Source organism: Rhamphochromis longiceps, linkage group LG7, assembly GCF_057381845.1.
Source record: "Rhamphochromis longiceps isolate RC_006_pf linkage group LG7, R_longiceps_female_GT1.1, whole genome shotgun sequence".
NCBI lineage: Eukaryota > Metazoa > Chordata > Actinopteri > Cichliformes > Cichlidae > Rhamphochromis > Rhamphochromis longiceps.
Window position 1 is genome coordinate 63,100,771 of NC_140563.1, and position 13,812 is coordinate 63,114,582.

General features: G+C 41.7%; 2 protein-coding genes across 2 annotated transcripts; one reads left to right on the forward strand and one right to left on the reverse strand.

Annotated features, from left to right (window-relative positions):
• Positions 1–220: 220 nt before the first annotated feature.
• cldn5b (claudin 5b) lies at positions 221–1,560 on the forward strand. Its single transcript, XM_085414768.1, has one exon. The coding sequence runs from the start codon at positions 353–355 to the stop codon at positions 998–1,000; it is 648 nt and encodes a 215-aa protein (XP_085270894.1). The 5' UTR covers positions 221–352; the 3' UTR covers positions 1,001–1,560.
• A 1,859-nt stretch (positions 1,561–3,419) lies between these two features.
• Positions 3,420–13,381, reverse strand: acads (acyl-CoA dehydrogenase short chain). Its single transcript, XM_085414767.1, has 10 exons — positions 13,305–13,381; positions 11,059–11,219; positions 10,586–10,735; positions 10,382–10,493; positions 9,242–9,393; positions 8,988–9,158; positions 7,490–7,627; positions 6,340–6,435; positions 6,206–6,262; positions 3,420–6,114 (listed from the first exon to the last, which is right to left on the reverse strand). Exons 1-10 carry the CDS (start codon positions 13,330–13,332, stop codon positions 5,962–5,964), a joined length of 1,218 nt encoding a protein of 405 aa, XP_085270893.1. The 5' UTR covers positions 13,333–13,381; the 3' UTR covers positions 3,420–5,961.
• Between the last annotated feature and the right edge of the window lie 431 nt (positions 13,382–13,812).

Genomic DNA, 13,812 nt, shown 5'->3' on the forward strand with positions numbered 1-13,812 from the left:
TCATACAAGTAATTGCTGAAGATGTTGTATTAAATATATTTGCATATTTGTATCAATATATGGGTTCTAGAGTTTAAGCCATCCCACAGACTGAACTCCGGTTCGCTGCACACAGGAGCGTGCCTGCTGATGCACGCTTATAATTGGCTGAGACAAAGATGCATTCGCAGCTGATTGGCTCAAAGTTTGCGGCTTCTGTTTTTTCAGGAGGCTGAGCAGCGTGATAAAAGAGCAGCCTGTGAGCGCACGCTGTAAAAGGCGTCAGGACAGGACGGTAGAGAGCAGTCAGCAACCAGAAGACTCCCTCACTTCTCCTCCCACACAAAGAACATCAGAAGAGCTACAAGAAGCCATGCTCACCGCTTGCTTGGAGGTCCTGGGCTTGGCGCTGTGCGTCACGGGCTCTCTGCTGGCGATGGTCGCCTGCGGGCTGCCCATGTGGAGGGTGAGCGCCTTCATCGATTCCAACATCCTGGTGGCTCAGACCCTCTGGGAGGGACTGTGGATGTCCTGCGTGGTGCAGAGTACCGGCCAGATGCAGTGCAAAGTGCATGACTCCATGCTGGCTCTCGAGCAGGATCATCAGACGGCGCGCGCCCTGACGGTCATCTCCGCAGTCCTGGGGATCGTCGCCCTAGCGGTCACGGTGGCCGGAGCGCAGTGCACCAACTGCATCAGGGATGAGACGATAAAGGCGAGAGTGGTTCACGCCGGGGGAGTGATCTACATCATCAGCGGACTCTTCGTGCTCGTCCCGCTCTGCTGGATGGCCCATCGCATCATACTGGACTTCAACAACCCCAACATCCCTTCCTCCAAGAAGAGAGAGATCGGAGCGGCAATCTATGTGGGCTGGGCGGCCGCCGCGCTGCTGCTGCTCGGCGGGACCCTGCTGTGCTGCTCCTTCTCCCAGACGGTCAGGGGCGCAAATCCCATGAAATACACTCCGACCAAGACGATCGCAGTGAACGGGGAGTTCAACAAGAACCTGTATGTGTAAACTAGAAGACATTGTATACAGGACACTTTGATTTGTAGCAGTTTTGCTATTTTGAATCTCTGAAAGATGCGGTGCCTCTATACATACTCATGTGACGTACTGAGGGCGCTCATTTGACGCTTAATGCAGCTGTAACTGTAGCTTCGGAGCACGATCGTGTCACATATGTGAGTTACTGCTCTGAATATTGTGTAGTATTTTTCCAATAGCGGAAGTAGTCAGCAGTTCACTCCTGAGAAACGCGTTTAGGATTGAAAAGATGTTGAATGTGTTGCCAGGAACTTTTAATAACCATGTGGCTGCTGAGGCCGAGTGTTGAGCCTCGGCCTCTGAACGGCTTCAGTGTAAATATGTTTTCCTCTTCCTCTCTCAGTCAGTGGACTTATTTCGATGTTTGTGAGAATTCGCAGGGTTGGCAATAATTCAAACCCTGCGCACCCAGGCTCTAATCAAGGGGACAGTTTGCATTTCTCCTTATGCCATCAGGTATTTTTTAGAGTACTTTTTCTAATAAAGAAGAAAAAACACTTGTGTGCCTTTACTATTTATATCTCAGTCAATCAATCACTACGCATTTGCCTGCTGTTATCAAAAAATCGTGAGGAAAATATATGAACTATTTCAGTTGTAGAAAATTCTAAGGTCCGTTTTGTAAGTGGCTGTGATTTAAAAGCAAATTAAAACCTTTCATAATAAAGTGATTAAAATAATGTGACAAAACAAGTGCTTCCGATTTCTGTCCAAAACAAGAGTGATGAAGAGAAATGAAGCTGAACTAGGACCAGGATGTGTGTTCGTGTAATACCACTTTGGAACACAAGATGGTGCAACAGTTTTCTCCCCCACCTAACTACACTCAGTATGTTTTATAAGAATATTTGCTAGCTATTCTAATTTTATCCCGTAGAGAAAACACACTGAAAGAGCTAACAGATGATGAGGCATTGAAGAAAAATCCAATACAAGGTGTTGCTTCCTTTTCGGGGGGACAAGAGAACCCAAAGCACACAAGCAAAATACCCTCCACAGCACAAGAGAGCCACCACACCCTCTCACTGAAGCACTCACAGTTTCAGGGCTTTAATGTCTTTTGTTTCCCATTTGGACCAACAAACCAATCCAGAATCTTGAGTATAGCAAAGCCAACCTTTTCCGTCACAGAGCAGCCTAACCCGGGATGGGATGTTTACTGGCTGTTGGTTTAGGCATCTCAGTGGGTGCTTTAAAAAGATCTAGACTGTTGCTGTTACTGTACTAACATGATGGTCCACACTCTCTGATATTACCATGAGCTTCACTTCTTTTATAAAGGTCTTCTGGCCTTCTGGTACGTTCATAAAGTAGGTGTGACAGTGTCATCAGCAGGTTTGTCTGTAAAGGAAACTAAAAATAGAAAAACAATGGCAAATAATCAGATTCCTGGTTCTTGCACCCTAACAGAGTGGTACATGGGAGAGCCATTTGAACAGTGCACCCAGCACATCATTAGGGTCTGTGCAATCAAAAGGGTGCAACTCCAGCCACAGGAAGCTTGGCCTAGATCTGGGAGAGTGGAGCAATTAGTGCCCTCATGTGCATAAACAGAAAAGGAAAACATGCACACAAACACCATCAGGACAACAACCCCGCACAGCACACACACAGCACACACACACACAGTATGTGGCCAATCGCACGAACATTTCCCCTCTGACTGAGATTCCAAGCAAGTGGAACAACAACTTCCACTTTTCAAAAAGAAGCCTGTTTTTGGTTTTAGTGTTGCTTAAAGAGAAAGCAGCCAAACCCAGTACACTGTAAATACTACATGTGTGTTTAGACAACAAAGTCTAGAAGATCAATGGTGCAAACTTGGAGTTAGCTCAGAACTTTAAAAAAAACCAAACCCCTGACAACTGAACGTAATTACCTGAAAAAGTCTTAAAGGTTCTGTTTTTAAAAGAACCTGAAAAAAGAACTATTTGATTAAACACGTCTAAGCACATTAAAGCCAGAATTCTATCCAAATGATATAAAAGCTAGAAATGACAAGGCAAGAACACTATTCTCCTGCATTCCCAGTGCTTCCAACCATACATCATTCTAAAACATGGATAACACTGGGACTAAGCTCAGCACAATCAACATGTTGCCACGGATCTACTAATTATTCAGTGTTCGGAAAGCATTCACGATAGCCCAAGAGAGCAAAGACAGTCATGAATGTTTTGCATGTTTATATGGACTGTATATAAAAGATGGAGCCGTCTTCTTTGTCTTCGAGCTGCTCCCTTCAGCATTTGCCACAGCAGATCATCTGTCTCCATCTCATGCTGTCCCTAGCACGTCCTCCATCACTACTGTGACTTCATTTATTAGTTTCATAGGCCTGTCGTAAAGAAACAGGGACACTGTGCTCCATGATAACTTCTAGATCACAATTATGACTGACTTCAAACTTTAATATGAGTAATTTAAAAACTGAAACCGTCTGCGATTCAACTCTTTTTTGAGCTATGAAGCTTCAATTTTAAAGTTGGACATGCTAACATGAGAGTCTGTGGGGACTGACTCACTTTTAGGGTGGACGTTTTTGGCAGTAGTTGCAGTTTTGTACCCTTGGTACCAACTGAGCATCATGTAAACCCCACAGCCGACCGGAGCATTGTTGCTGACGTCTTTTATGTGATGGGACATAATTTCCAGTTTTCATTCACTCACAGATCATTTTTATGGCATCAGCAATTCTTTATTATCAACATCTGCACACTATGTGTTACGATAAAATATGTACAAGCCACTGAGGCACAGGAGGTATGTGAGGCAGATATACAGGATTTTATTACACAACCTCTAACATTCACACATAAATCAAAAAAGTGACCTCCTTCAACCCTTTATCTTGAAAAAACTGTAGTCGGCAAGTGGGAGTTCGCTGATCTTGTGTCTGTGATTATAGTGCAGTGATTGATGACTCAATCAGTAATTAATGAGCCACGGATGAAGGCACTCTGTCGCCCACTGGTGGCTTAACCTCCTCATAGGAGGCCAAAGAAAAGAGTCATTTGTCCTCCAGTTCATGTATGACACCCCATCAAAGGTGGGTAATATTCATGATCGCAGAGGGTTTCGTTACACAGTGTTTGCTCATAGCACCAACCCACACTGACAAGCCCAATAGTAACTAATGACAATAAAGGTCGTCATGTATGGGGAGAGAAATGTGTCTCAAAAGGGTTCCAAACACGTATAATACACATAATACGTGCTGGGTGTGTTCAAAAAGTACCTTCCTTTTCCTATTCCCAACCTCTCTTCCTTCCTACTACTTTTCCTTTTTTTAAAGGTAGGAAAATTGCTATGGACTCAGGAAAAGTGAAGCTTGGTGAGCTGAGAATTGGAACAGCCTTTCGCTTGTTTCTCCTCATCAGTGTGACGACGAATGTCCGCTATGTTGAAACTGCAATATGCAGAGGATAGATTACAAAATGCGCACCTTACATGGCCACAATGTGTTCAAACACTGTTGTTTATGGAGGTCGAATAAACCAGAACAGCCTGTGAAAAATATCCCACGATTACAAAGGTTGGCAATTTCAAGGAGGAGGAAGATTTAGTGCCAGACTAATATCTACAGAAAACGAAAGCCTTCTTCACGCGTTAAAAATCTGCTGGGTTTAATAAAGAGACTCTGTGTCTGTTTGTGACTGACAGTTGTAAACAGGAGAATTTTTGTGGCCGGTCATACGGTAGATGTATTTGTATGAATTTCAAATCCAAATTCAAATTTAAATTTCGAATTTGAATTTGTTGTGTATTTGTATGAATTTGACATTCAGGAGAATTTTTAATCGAGTCACGCAAATGTGAATGAAAAAGTCTGTGACATATAAAAATACCAGTATGTCACAGCTACTTCACACACATGGCACAGCAATACAGTGACGGCTGTTTTCAAAGAGGCTCTCGTATTAAACATGAGGTCACACTGGATTATTCTGGTCGCTAGGCCTCTCCATGCTCTAAGCAGAATGCTGCTTTTCACTGAAGTGAACTGGCTGCATCTTTGTATAGAAATTACAGCGGTTCACCCTGCGACGCCTATAAAATAGAATGCATCTTATTTTCTTATATTTTCCTGCTGCGATCCAGTGGAACTTGTTTCCTCCTCCATGTTTGGGCTTATTTGATTGCCTTTAATTGTTTTAATGAACAGTCATATGGAAGCAATAAAGGAAGCATGGAAGCTCCTTTCCTTAGTATTTGTATTATTATGTATATGATCTTAGTGTTATGACCACCACACAGATACTTCTGGGTCACATCTCTCAGTGAAGAACCTTTATAAGCAAAATACTTTTGGAACACACTCTCCCTTTCTTCATTTCACCAATTATTTTGTAATTTTTAGTCTTTTGCAATTTTCATACTTTTATTTGCATTTGTAAACCACTCTACAATGCCACATTTCCTCTCCTGAAATTTGAAGCTCAAAGTTTTCTACTATATTTCAGGTCTGTTTGAGATTTGATGCTTCTTAGCGTGGATTCTCCAAGTCTCTGGAACTGCATTCATATCCAAAAGAGAGCCCCAGTTGTTTTTTGACTGTGGTGGGGAGTGCTGTCCTTTAGCAGCTTTGATGAGGTTCTCTGTGGTGGTTCATATCCTAAAATCACTTAGGAAGAAGATCTACTTTTATCATTGGATACGAGTGTGTTTTCAGCCTTCTTTTAAATGTGGGTGAACTGACGCTTAGGTCAGGCTAGGTGGGCAGATTAGTAGATTTGAACTGGTTCCCGTTTTTCCTCCAGCCATGACGGCATAAAATAACCTGAAAAGTGTCATCTCCAATCTAACTGGCGTCAAAGTTGTTTCAAAGCTGTCAAGTAAGATGAGAAAGGCCTCTTTGTCTTAAAGGATGAGGTGGAGTCTGAGCTGACTGATCACACATCAGAGGTAGACAGACAGCGATAGCAGTCCATTTATAACTGGTATTCTTTCAGCAGCTGGCCAGCGATCACCAGTCTCTGGATCTCGCTGGTGCCTTCGTAGATCTCCGTGATGCGGGCGTCACGGTAGTGCCTCTCAGCAGGCATGTCTGTCACGTAACCCATCCCACCCAGAACTTGGATCGCCTGATTTGAAGTGCAAAAAGAATATACGACGATAAGAAGAAGGGTCTGTATGTGTTCATTTCTTGACTCTGCATTACAACCGCTTTGTTACCTGGTGTGAGCAGAAAGTTGCAGCTTCAGACGCTGCTAGTTTGGCCATTGCAGCTTCCTGCAGGAGAAGAAGAGCCAAAAGTGATGTCTGATATTCTCTATCAAATGCAAACCTTAACTCAGAGGTGACGGTACCTTAGTGAATGCTTTCTTTGAGTCTCGAAGAAGCGCAGCCTTCCAGGTGAGCAGCCGAGCGCCCTCTATTGCCACAGCCATGTCTGCCAGTTTGAACTACATGAATTAAAAGCATCAAGAAAACTACATTCAGCACAACACTGCCAAGCACCATATATACTGCCCTGCAGTGAATGGGAGGAAGGTATACAGCACATACGCACACACGCTACTTTATTAGCTACGCCTTGCTAGAAACTAGATGGACCAGTCTAACCCTGCAATCTGACTGCAGCAGCAGAATACTGTACTGAAGCCGTTTCTAATTTCGCCCTGAATTTGTTTTCAATTCAGTTCAAATTAGTATTATTTCTATAGCTCCAATTACCAACAGTTGCCTCAAAACCCTGGAAGATTTCTTTGTGTAAGCAACCAAACCTTCGTCTGACTTATATTAGCTAATCCTAGCTTACTTGCTAACCCAAATGATTCACTAGCTACCCAGCATCACAAGCAAATAAATGCCCATCTAGTCCTTGTGTAGCGTTTGTGTGTATGCACTAAATTCAGGAGATACTCCAAAATCATACCTTTAATATGCTAAATGCACAAATCTCCTTAATACAATAAATCAATTATCTAACAAAACAAAGCTCAAGTCATTTAGGAACAATTCCAACTCCCCTCTAAAGACTTGTATAGATATTTTCAAATGAGACACTAGATCCTGAACCATAAAGAATGAGATATGAATCATAAAGCTCCGAACAACAGCTTTCTCATATATAAAAAAGGCTTATAAATGAGCCCCCACCATCCACAACACAGTGGAAACAGAGACTGATACATTAGATGAGAAATGGAGCATCTAAAGTTGATGAGTCCAACCTGGTCTTCCAGTATAAATATACTTCTGGCTTTACTTTGAATATCTTAAAATAAAAAGCTTTGTGTTTTTAGCTTCCTGTCAGAGGAAACGTGACATCAAGGCTTCCCGTGAACTCGAATAAATGTTCTTTCAGAGACAACTGCTACATGCTAAAATCAGGGCTTTGTGTGGAAATGTGTCCCAAGATAAACTTCTCAACATCCTGGCAAGCAACAGAAGTGAACATCACTTAGAAAGGTTTTAAATACAGTAAAATAACAGTTGTTATAACTCTCCTGTTACCTGAATGGCTTGCAGCTTGCCAATGGGAGCTCCAAATGCAGTTCGTCTGTGTGCGTAATCAGCAGCACATTCCAGAGAAGCCTGAGCGATACCGAGAGCCTGAGCTGCAATGCCGATCCGCCCGCTGTCCAGCGTTTGCTGTGCAACACAAAGATGGGAGGTTACGGTTACTTTCCCCCCCTGTATAAAATGGGAAAACTGTAACAATGCACACAATTCTGAAAGAGCCAAGAGAGAAAAGCCTTCACCTTGATTTATATTAAACCATGTCAAGGAACCATGTCCAAATATACAATGGTCTCCAATGATCCATCAAGTATTTTCAATAATTCGATTATAAAGAAAAAAAAAATTTCTTGTTTCGATGCTGTGTTTAATGCACGTCTCTGTACGCGCCACTTTCATCATGGAAATGCGAATGCAAGCATTTCACCCACACCCAATATTTTTCATATTTAAAAATATAAAAATTAAATACCATCATAACATCTTGCTTTCAGTGGCACAAAAACTTTCCAAACACAGGGCAAACTCCAGAATGTTGATATGCTTTATGCCTTATTTTAGATTACATATTTACCTTATTTTATTTGGCTTTGACACTACTTGAGAGCATGTATATATTTTTGCATTTAAGAAAAGGTTTTCTCTAAAAAAATTAAATAAATAAATAACATTTAACATTGCGGAAAAAACCACAAAGGGTTTGTTTTTTGACAAATGAATCAGATGAGGAATGAAACAAAAAACATCTCTAAAATGGAAATCAATGACTAGTTTGTTTTGAAAGACCTGTATTTTTTCTCTTTTGAATATTTATCATTGCTGATTAATAAGGCAAAAGTATTTCTTATCCAATTACTCCATTCATAGATCGATTACTCAATTACTAAAATATTTGATAGCTGCAGCCCTGTATTGAATGGTTTTTGCTCAAATCTGAATACATTACAATGTAACTTAAAAAACACTGATGTGGCTTCAGTCAGTATTTTGCTGCTAACATTAGTGAGTAAGTAGACCAACTTTTGCCATCTACCCATGCTGTGTAAGTGGGTAAGCTAACATTAACTAACAGTAGCCAGGAAATTTCAGGTATTTTCTAATAAAGCCTGTCCTTCATTTCCTGTTGTTACAGGACAATGAACCCATCTTGTTTGCAAACATGATTCACAGCAAACACATGTTAGTGGAAATACAAGCTAGCAGTAACTTAGCTACACAACATACATATGGTATGTCAAGTCCAAATAAACTTTGTTCTCACTGTAATGACAGCATATACACAAACAAGTCTCCCAGTTGTTATATGCGCGTGTTATGTGCTACTAGGCAGGAGAAAAAGAGGAAGACCCAAAATGGAGTCACGAGTAAGATTGAATAAAATGACTGAATGAAATTCTAAAAATGCAAAGTCTGCCTCCACCAGCCTTTCACATAAAAAAAGCATCATTGTCTGTTTCATTACATCTCTACAAAGAAAATATCCAGAGCTAACCATGGCGATTTTGAATCCTGATCCACGTGGGCCCAGCATGTATCCCAGTGGTATCCTGCAGTCCTCCAGGATAATATTAGCAGTGGATGAGGCTCTGATGCCCAATTTGTCTTCCTTTTTCCCCAGAGAAAGCCCTGGGTGTGGCATGGGGACAAGGAAAGCACTGATTCCCTACAGAATAGAAACAGCATTCCCCATCATTACAGGTGTACATCATCTCTGCGGTGAGAACGTGGAAATGTGCTGCGTCATGCCTTGTGTTTCAGTGTCTTGTCTGTGGTGGCAAAGACAATGGCAGCAGAGGCATCCCAGCTGTTGGTGATCCAAGCTTTGGTTCCGTTCACCACCCACTCATCTCCCTCCTGATGTGCTGTGGTGGAGGCTGCACCCGCATCACTGCCATTGCCTGGAATTTTAATTCAATTACTTTAGTTTGATGAAAGAAAGAAAAATGTGTGCTAAAATGTGTCCAGACAACCCTTAAACATATATCACATCCACATATATTAGCGGCTGTTGTTGTGAATTGGTGTTATACAAATAAAATTGAACTGAATGAACTGAGTATATACAATATATACATACAGTGGCTTGCATAAGTATTCGGCCCCCTTGAACTTTCCCACATTTTGTCACATTACAGCCACAAACAAGAATCAATTTTATTGGAATTCCACGTGAAAGACCAACACAAAGTGGTGCACACGTGAGAAGTGGAAGGAAAATCATACATGATTCCAAACATTTTTTACAAATGAATAACTGAAAAGTGGGGTGTGAGTAATTATTCAGCCCCCTGAGTCAATACTTTGTAGAACCAGCTTTTGCTGCAGTTACAGCTGCCAGTCTTTTAGGGTCTGTCTCTACCAGCTTTGCACATCTAGAGACTGAAATCTTTGCCCATTCTTCTTTGCAAAACAGCTCCAGCTCAGTCAGATTAGAGCAGGGGTGTCAAACTCAAATACACAGTGGGCCAAAATTCAAAACTGGAACAAAGTCGCGGGCTAACATTAATATTTATTAAAAATAATAATAATAATAATAATCTTCCTCCAGATATAAAAATGAATCTTTTCTTATGGACTCCAACAAGTTTTGCTGAAAAACTGAATTTGGAACAAGCAAAGCTTAATACTAAAAATATATATATATTAGCTGTATAATACCAGTAGGCCAGCTCTAATAGTAATTTGGTATGGCTTCGCGGGCCAAATGTAATTAGGGCCAGAGTTTGACACCTATGGATTAGATGGACAGCGTTTGTAAACAGCAGTTTTCAGATCTTGCCACATATTCTCGATTGGATTTAGATCTGGACTTTGACTGGGCTGTTTTTCTTCTACTACACGACTCAAAATTAAAGCAGACTTTTGTGTCAGACAGGTCGCATTTACCTGGCTCACTGAGGGCAAAGCAGCCCACCTTCTCTCCTGTGGTGAACGGCTGGATCCACTGCTTTTTCTGCTCTTCTGTACCAAACTTTAGTATCGGTCCAATGTACAGAGACTATAGGCCAAATAACACAGAACAGGCAGCAATCAGAAGACAAACACAGCCATGTTCACGCTCGGCTCTCTTTGCTGACAGATTGTACTCACATTGTTAACAGAGACCACGACTCCGGTGCTGGCACAGCCTCTACTGATTTCTTCCATAGCCAGACTGTACGCCAGGTAGTCCATCCCAGCTCCACCCAGCTCCTCTGGTACTTCCATGGCCATCACACCCATTGCCCCCAGTTCTTGAATCTGGACGGCCAAAAGAATATTTACAGCTATGCATTCACCAAAGCACTGAATCTCTATTACTATCTCGCACTATTATTCTTCTTCATTATTCCAAAGTTCTTCCACTTCTCAGTTTTATAATGATTTTAAAAGTTGTGTATTTCATGAACTTCCTGGTCCCAGTGCAGCCTACTCACAGTCTAAGAACCAGGACAGATGGATATTAAAGATGAACTCAGAAACTTTCAGGATTCGAGAAAAAATGTTGGTATCTTTAGACACAAACTTATGATGAACTACACATTTTGCCTGATAATAGTCACTGTGCAGCTTTGTGCGGGTACCTGTTTAGCGGGGTAAACATGCTCTTTGTCTAGTCTGGCAGCGATGGGGGACAGCTCTCTGTCAGCGTAGTCTCTGCAGGTCTGTCTGAGTATCTGATGAGTTTCTGGTAACTCTGCGAGCTGAGACAGGCTTCGACAACCAGTGAAAAACGAGCTGAGAGCTGAGGAAGAGAAGAAGAAAAAGGTTTGAATACTCAATAAATCAACTTTATCAATATTTAGTCATGCTTGTGGTGTGTGCTATAGGTGACAGCATCATCCGACTAGCCACTTGGATTCAGACTGAAAACCCTCAAAAGCTGTTAAGCCATTCAGCAGTCAGTTAATAAATTACTTCATAGTGAGTGTAGAAACCATCATGATCCCCAGAGGATGAACCCTGCTAACTTTGAAGGACATTCAGGGCCAGCAGCAGTTACATAAGCACGTTTTCCAAAAGCCATGTGACCCTTTAATTAATTGGTTTGATGGTAAGACTTAATAATGAGCCCCAGCTGCAGCTTCAAACATACCCCGGGCGAGCCAGATGTGACATGTTATTATTACAAGTGTAATGATTCATAAAGTTCAGTTTTCTTGCTATGTTATTACGTGAACTGTCAGGACAAAGGACAGCTGAAAGTGCAAAGCTCATTAACTACACTGACATTTCATCAGTGCTATGATGCATTAACAGTGCTTGTTGTAGCAGACTCTCAATAACACAGCTCTGGAAACATTGCAGTCCTAACAGCCTGAAAAAGAGCTCAAACATGCCCATATTATGAAGAAGGTATCTTACCCCCACATCAAATTCCATCTGTTCAATTAAATTTTATTTAATGCATCAGAATTTGGTGGAAATCTTGTCAAAAAAAAAAAAAAAAAAAAAAAAAAAAAAAAAAAAGCTAGGATGGGATTATATTTCCACTGTTTCGAATCCCCTCTTTTTTCCTGTGAACTCAGGAGAGCAGATGCTGGACCTTTGTCCATTTCTTGTCTGACAGAGGATTCTAGCTGCTCAGTAGTCCTGGGTCTACTTTGTCCCATTTCTGGTTTCATGTTCACATCCAAATGTTTTTAGTTGGTGAAAGGCTGAACTCCAGGGAGGACATGCTGTTGGAATAGATGCAGGATGTGGTTCAGCATCATCTTCTGTGTTTAAGACCTGTGCAGCAGCTGCCAGTTCCACAAGCACTTTTGATAAAAGGCTTCTTCTCTGCATTTGGACAGCACAGTGAGCCGTGTTCACAGACAGCAATTTCTGGAAGTCTTCTTGGGCCATGCATTGATTTCCATCACAGAATCATACTCTGTTTTAATGCAGTGCTGTGAACAGGGTGGACACCAGTGTCAGGGATTTGTGACAGAAGGATGGTTGGGAGACAGTGGCACTGACACAAAGATAGGACACTCATCTAAAGATGTTCAAATCTTCATTGTGAGTGAGCAGGATGGACAAGCTTAGAAAAGAGGACATCAGAGGGACCGTACAGGTTGAGCAATGTGGAGATAAAGTTAAAGAGGTAAGGCTGAGATGGTTTTCGACATGCGTATAATGAATTCATTGGACAGAGGATGTTGAAGAAGGAGCCGCGAGGCAGGAGGAAAAGAGGAATTTCTCAGGGGGGGATTGTAGTGAAGGAGGACATGCAGAGGGTTGGTCTGATAGAGGAGGATTCTGGAACAGGGTGAGACGTAGGCAGACGATCCACTGTGGCGACCCCTACAGCGAGCAGCCGGAAGAAGAAGACAGGACACCGGCTCACCAGTAAACGTCACGTTATTTAGGTAAAAGGTCGAGCTCACCATCGCATGTTTGACACTTCTAAAAATCCTGACAGAAAGAAATCTCTCTCACTCAGACTCTGATAACACAGAAGTTCCTCTCGAAAATGGAGTCGGTGCTGTTAGAGTTATTGATCACAGCTAGACGACAAACTTGTAACCCTTTTAGCCGAGGAGCTAACAGTAACAAACATGCTTACCACTAAGATACGTCGCCTTTTATATCAGTTATTCAAAGCTGGCAGACGTGTGGATTTTTACTGCCATATATAGTGTCATATATAGTGTTCAATGATGGAAACATATGCTTGGCATAACATAAACGTGTGACCAGTGGTTATGTGTTGGGCTAAGCTAACTTGGTGTGATATTGCCGTTCGTGCACAGCTAACATTAGAGAAATATCGTGTTCTAGTGACAGGTAAATTTTCTTCTGAAAGTCCTTCATTGTTCGGTCTTTTCTTTCATAATGTTCCTACCTCTTCTTGCTTTGAAAAGTGCAGCCATGTTACCGTCCTCTCTGCTCGAAGCACAGCCCTCGAGTTCAACAGCACTGTTATGAAGCCCACTGCTGCATTCACGTACTGTCGGATACTATTATTACTATTGCGGGGGAAGCACTAAACCCCTTTTACTTCTTCTTCTTCTTCTTCTTCTTCTTCGTCGTCGTCGTCGTCGTCGTTTTTTTTTTGGCGATTGGCAAACAACGATGTGGTGCATTACCGCCACCAAGTGCCTTGGAGTGTGGACAAAAATTCGCTCATACCAAATAATCAAAAAATAAATAAAAATGAAAATAAACAAAATTTAAAAATTGCCTTCCATATAAATTGGTCTGTTTTAGAAACTGAAATAAAGCAATAAAACTTTCACAACTGGAGTTCCTTTGCAATAAATTCTTTCTATCTAGCTTGTTTTTCCCCAGGATTTGGAATTAGTTGGCTTCTTCCTTCCTGATAATTTTGACAGTGCAACAGACCATGTTCA